The sequence below is a fragment of the Solanum tuberosum genome, unplaced genomic scaffold (assembly GCF_000226075.1).
Source record: "Solanum tuberosum cultivar DM 1-3 516 R44 unplaced genomic scaffold, SolTub_3.0 scf00660, whole genome shotgun sequence".
In the NCBI taxonomy this organism is placed as follows: Eukaryota; Viridiplantae; Streptophyta; class Magnoliopsida; order Solanales; family Solanaceae; genus Solanum; species Solanum tuberosum.
Genome location: NW_006239567.1, coordinates 158,849 through 165,218, shown reverse-complemented (window position 1 = coordinate 165,218; position 6,370 = coordinate 158,849). Strand labels below are relative to the sequence as shown.

The window sequence follows — 6,370 nt, the reverse complement described above, 5'->3', positions numbered from 1 at the left end:
GAAGTTACCAATGTTGAGTTCAGGGAAATGATAAGAATGTTGAGTTAAGCTGTGACCAACCAAGGTGGGCAGAGAGAGAACCGACATGAACGGAATGGTACTTCGAGGATTCGTGAGTTCTTGAGGATGAATCCTCCAAGTTTCACTGGTTCAAGCATTACTAAGGATTCAGAGAGCTTTATTAAGGAGCTGCAAAGGGTATTTGAGGTGATGCACGTTGTCGATGCTGAGCGAGTGGAACTAGCTGCATATCAACTAAACAATATTTCTAGGACTTGGTTTGACCAGTGGAAGAAGGGTAGAGCTGAGGGAGCACCATCTGTGAGTTGGGCTTATTTTGAGGAGGCCTTCTTGGGGCGTTTCTTTCCCCGAGAATTGAAAGAAGCCAAGGTACGAGAGTTTCTCACCCTTAAGCAAGATTCACTAAGTGTTCATTAGTATGGGTTGAAGTTTACCCAACTATCCCGTTATGCTCCGGAGATGGTTGCGGATTTAAGGAGTAGAATGAGTTTGTTTGTTACTAGGTTGTCTCGTTTGTCGAGTAAGGAAGGTAAGGCTGCAATGCTAATATGTGGCATGGATATAACAAGGTTGATGGTCTATGTACAGCAGGTTGAGGAAGAAAAGTTAAGGGATATGGAGGAATTTAGAAATAAGAAGGCTAAGACGTCAGGGAATGAGTCCGGGTAGCAAAAAAGTAATGTGAACCGATCTTCTTTCCAACAAAAGCAAAAAGGAACTGCTCCATCATCTGTTAGTGCACCTGCAGCCAGAAACAAAGGTGAGTACAATAGTTAGAATTCACAGCACTTCAGGACAAGATCCGTCCAATCTCAGGGTAGTGTGGCACAAGGAGGTAACTAGGCTCCTGCATATGCTAAGTGTGGTAGAATCTACCCAGGTAAATGTCGCGATGGCTCCAAAAGTTGTTTCAAGTGTGGACAAGAGGGTCACTTCATGAAAGAGTGCCCTAAGAGCAAGGAAATGAGAATCAGAGTAATAAAGCCCAATCTTCATCAGTTTCTCCACCAGACAGGGCTGCACCTAGAGGAGCTACTTCCGATACTGGCGGAGGAGCAAACCGCCTTTATGTGATCACTAGTCGCCAAGAGTAAGAGAACTCTCCAGATGTTGTCACTGGTATGATCAAAGCTTTACTCTTGATGTTTATGCTTTGCTAGACCCAGGAGCAAGTTTATCTTTTGTAACCTCTTATGTTGCAAATATTTTTGATGTTCTTCCTCAGAGTTTCTGTGAACCCTTTTGTGTTTCAATACCTATTGGGAGTCCATTCTAGCTGAGTGAGTATATCGTGATTGTGTCATATCCATCAATCACAAGAACACCATGGATGATTTAATTGAGTTAGGCATGGTAGATTTTGATGTTATTCTAGGTATGGACTGGCTTCATGCTTGTTATGCCTCCATTGATTGTAGAACTCGAGTTGTTAGGTTCCAAATTCCTAATGTGCCAGTTATAGAGTAGAGTAGTAGTTCAGCAGTGCCTAAGGGTCGTTTCATTCGTACCTTAAGGCGAGAAAGTTAGTTTCCAAGGGGTGTGTCTATCACTTAGTCCAAGTTAATGACTCTAGTGTTGAGATACCTCCTACTCAGTCAGTTGCAGTAGTAAAAAAGTTTCCTGATGATCTTCCCGGAGTCCCTCCTGAGAGAGAAATAGATTTCGGCATAGACATTCTTCCAGATACTCGTCCTATATCTATTCCGCCATATAGAATGGCACTAGTAGAGTTGAAAGAAATAAAAAACAGTAGAAAGAATTGAGTGGGAGGTGCACGATAGCGTGACTTGCTAACGTGAACCACTGGCTGGAATGGCGAGAGGGAGGAAGAAGAAGGACACAATAAAGAAGGTGGTGACACCGGCAAGAATGGAGACAACAGATCTAGGAAATTTACAGGAAAAAGAGTTGACATAGGGGAGGGATTCAATGGAACAGTGGTCGTCTCTACAATCAAGGGGAGCAACACCAAACAGTAAGGAAGTCGACAAGCTTGAAGGTGATGTGGGGAGTGAAATTCCTGCTGAAATTAGTGGGAAACTACCAGGAGTGATACAAGGAAATGAGACAGGAGGTGATGCATAGAGGAAATTAGACATGAATATTGAACCAGCTAAGAAGTGGGTGAATTTTTTCAACTCTAATAGGATGTCAACTAAAGGAATGAGCCTGAGCTACATTAATCCAGTAATAAGGAATGGAGAACAGGTCATTGAATTGAAGAAAGAAGAAGTAGATAAAGCAACAGTAGAATGGAAGCAAGCTCTTATCCTTTATGTGGTAGGGGAATCACCAACAATTGCTGCAATTGAGAGGTATATTGCACTGCAGGTGAATACAGTTAGTAAACCTAAAGTGTATTACCATAATGATGGCTACTTCTTAGTTAGGTTTGCTTGCTTGGATGACAGGAATGAAGTGTTGTATTCTGGTCCTCATATGCTTAATAATAAACCCATTATAGTTAAAGATTGGAGTGCTGATTTTAACTTCAATAAGGAGGTGTTGCAGACGGTGCCAATTTGGGTGAAATACCCCAACCTACCGTTGAACTGCTGGAGTATGGATTCGCTAAGTAGAATTAGTAGTGGGCTAGGGGTTCCATTATATGCTGATGAATGCACTACTAAGGTTGAGAGGATTACTTTTGCAAGAGTGCTAGTTGAAATGGATGTAGCAAGGGAATTGCCAAAGAAACTCAAGGTGGAAGATCCAAATGGGAGAGTGTTTGAACAAGAGGTGAAGTATGAATGGATTCCAGCATATTGTCCTAAATATATGCAGGTAGGACACAAATGTACTACAAATGAGGGTACTCGTAAAGTAGCTCCTAAGTTGGTCAATAAATGGGTTGAGAAGCAAAATACTACTAATGGGACAACAGTCCCACAAGTAATAAATGAAGGAAAAGATAAAGGGAAGGAACAAGTAAGTGAGGAGGCAGCAACATGGCAACAAGTATCTCCAAGAATAATAGCTAGAGGAAGCTCAGATACACAGACAAATGCACTAGATATGAGGATGACAAATGGATTTGGAGCATTAGTTAGTATGGAACAGGGTTCAATAAGTGTAAAAGATGATAATGCTGGTGGAGGAGAAGGGTATGGAGGAAGGTTAATAGAAATGGTTACATGAAACTGGTCACATGGAACACAAGGGGAATAAATAAACTTCATAAACAAAAGGAACTCAAATTGTTTATGAAGGAGAATAATGTTGGAGTTATGGCAATTTTAGAACATAAAATAAAGGAACACTTAGCAGTAAAGATCACAAAAAAATAGCACAAGGATGGAAATGGGAAGCAAATTATGAATATACTGATAAGGGTAGAATATGGCTAATGTGGGATCCTCAGGTGATTGATTGTTTGATTCTGAGTAAATCAGACCAATATATACAAAGCAGGGTGGTAGTGCAAAGGAATAACATGGTGTTTTTTCTGGTGGTGGTTTATGGATTACATTTTATCCATGATAGAGTACAATTATGGGAAGATTTGAAGCAAAAGGTAGTCAATACACAAGAACCCATGATCTGTATGGGTGATTTCAATGCAGTGCTAACGGGTGCTGATAGAATCAATGGCAATCCAGTTCAGGAGATGGAAATTAAAGACTTTAATGAGTTTATGATTGATGCTGGTATGACAGAATTGAAGGCAATAGGAAGAGAGTATACCTGGTCAAATGGATGCATATGCAGTAAGATTGATAGAGCAATAGTGAATGCAGAATGGATGTTGAATATAAACCAAGTAGAGATTAATGTTATGCAACCAGGAACATCTGATCATTCTCCATTGTGTCTGGAGTTGGATAGTAATATGAGAGGTAATCATAAGGCTTTTAAAATTTTCAATTGTATTGCTGCTCATCCAGATTTGTTACCAAAGGTGAAGGAAGCATGGAGTGGTGGATATATAAGGGATCTAAAAGAAGTATGGTTTAAACTCAAGAAAGTGAAAGCAAATCTTAAACAACTTAACAACATAGAATTTATAGGAGTGAGGAATATTGTAAAGGACATTAGGGGAAAATTGCAACATATACAAGAGATAATGAGGGATCCATCTGCAGTAGCTCAATATAGACAACATGAAAAGGAACTACAAATCCAATTAGAGAAATAGAGCATGATTGAAGAGAGTGCAATGCAGCAGAAATCCAGAATTCAGTGGTTGAGGTTAGGTAATGCAAACACTGCTTACTTTTATGCACACATGAAGAATAGGGTGGCTCAAAACACAATCACAAGACTCATGACTTCAGATGGTACTATAGCCCAGACACATGAAGAAATTGAACTGGAAGTGAGTACATTCCATAAAAAGTTGCTTGGTAAGGCTGCCCAGATGTTGCATAGTGTGAATGCTCAAACTATGAAGAATGGTAAGACCCTTAATAGAGAACAACAATTATTACTAGCAGCTAGAGTGACAAGAGAGGAGGTGAAAATTGCACTCAAAAGTATACATGATATGAAGGCCCCGGGAATCGATGGTTTCAATGTTTTTTTCTTTAAGAAGGCTTGGACAGTGGTCGGAGAGAACATCATGAATGCAGTTTTGAAGTTTTTTGATACAGGATACATGTACCAGCCAATTAACTGTACAGTCGTGACCCTTATTCCCAAGATTCCCAATCCAACTAAAATTGGGGAGTATAGACCTATTTCATGTTGCACAATATTGTACAAGATCATTTCAAAAGTGATTACCATAAGGTTGCAGAAGGTGATGAGTTCTTTAGTTGATCCTAATCAATTAGCTTTTGTTTCGGGGAGAGCTATAAATGACAATATTCCTCTTAGCCATGGGCTAGTGAAAGGGTATAATAGAAAAGGTATTTCCAAGAGATGCATGATAAAAGTTGATATGAAGAAAGCCTATGAATCAATTGAATGAAGTTTTCTGGAGCAAATATTATATGAACTGAAGTTTCCAGCTAAAGTGATTAAGTGGATAATGCCACAGTATCCTATTCATTTCAGGTTAATGGAAGAATAACAAAACCATTTAAAGCTCAGAAAGGGGTTCGACAAGGGGACCCCATGTCCCCTTTTCTATTTGTATTGGCTATGGATTATCTCACCAGGAACTTAACAAGTCTACATACAAATCCTGAGTTCCATTACCATCGAAGGTGTAAGAAACAAAGAATTATTCAGTTGAGTTTTACAGATGATTTACTGATGTTCTGTAGGGGTGATATCAAGTCTGTTAGAAGCCTATATAAGTGCTTTATGGTTTTTTCCAATGCATCAGGGCTGGTGGCAAATGTGGACAAAAGTTGTGTTTATTTTGGAGGGATAAAGTATAATGTACAAGAGCAAATACTACAGGAACTCCAATTTGTGAAATGAGAGCTCCCATTCAGGTACTTGGGAGTCCCCTTGAGTACAAAGAGAGTGTCTATTGTTCAATGTAAACCCCTTATTGACAAAATGTTGAATAGAGTCACTTGTTGGACAAATAAATATGCTGGCAGAGCTCAATTGGTGAAGATTGTCTTGTTTTCTATACAAACTTTTTGGGCACAAATCTTTGCACTTCCTAAGAAGATCCTACATGCTATTGAGAGTCTATGTGGAAAGTTTTTGTGGACAGGTAGTGTGGAGGCATCAAAGAAAGCATTAATATCCTGGGAGAAGCTATGTTTGCCTAAAGCAAGTGGAGGTTTGAATTTCCTGGATGTGTTTATTTGGAAAAATGCAGCTATTGGGAAGTTACTATGGAATCTCTATAAGAAAAAGGATAAATTATGGGTGGAAAGGATACATAGTTACTATGGGCAAAGAGGAATTTGGGGCATTCAAGCAAATCAAGCTTCGTGGCTGGTACAAAGAATTCTTAAAGCTCATAAACATCTTCAAGCTGCTGGCTACAATGAGCATAGTTTACAGCAAATGGAACAGTACTCTATTAAGAAGGTTTATGAAAAGATGAGAGGAGATAGGGAGAAAGTGGAGTGGAGAAAGTTGATATGGTCCAACTATGGTGCACCAAAGTGGTTGTTCATACTGTATTTAGCTCTAAATAGGAGGTTGTCAACGAAAGATAGAATGGGAAAATAGGGAGTAACATCTAATTTGACATGTCCCTTATGTCAAGTGAAGGATGAGGATATCGATCACCTTTTTTTTGCATGCATGTTCACTGCTGGAATATGGAAGAAGCTGCTAGCTTGGCAAGGAATACAACGTACAAGAGGAAAGTGGCATGAAGAAGTACAATGGGTAACAACACATATGAAGAGCAACACTAGCAAAGCCAATGTGTATAGGATGGTTATGGCACGAACCATCTATCATGTGTGGATAGAGCGCAACAACAGAATCTTTCAGT

The 6,370-nt window shown here is 39.5% G+C and overlaps 2 protein-coding genes across 2 annotated transcripts; both read left to right on the top strand.

Annotated features, from left to right (window-relative positions):
* The first annotated feature begins 2,118 nt into the window (after nucleotides 1-2,118).
* LOC107058786 (uncharacterized) lies at nucleotides 2,119-3,159 on the top strand. Its single transcript, XM_015304941.1, has one exon. It carries the CDS (start codon nucleotides 2,119-2,121, stop codon nucleotides 3,157-3,159), a length of 1,041 nt encoding a protein of 346 aa, XP_015160427.1.
* A 295-nt stretch (nucleotides 3,160-3,454) lies between these two features.
* On the top strand, nucleotides 3,455-4,156 carry LOC107058785 (uncharacterized). The gene has a single exon (XM_015304940.1). The coding sequence runs from the start codon at nucleotides 3,455-3,457 to the stop codon at nucleotides 4,154-4,156; it is 702 nt and encodes a 233-aa protein (XP_015160426.1).
* Nucleotides 4,157-6,370: the final 2,214 nt, after the last annotated feature.

Coding starts and splice junctions, on each gene's coding strand:
- LOC107058786 (XM_015304941.1), top strand. CDS start 2,119: ATGAATATTGAACCAGCTAAGAAGTGGGTGAATTTTTTCAACTCTAAT.
- LOC107058785 (XM_015304940.1), top strand. CDS start 3,455: ATGGTGTTTTTTCTGGTGGTGGTTTATGGATTACATTTTATCCATGAT.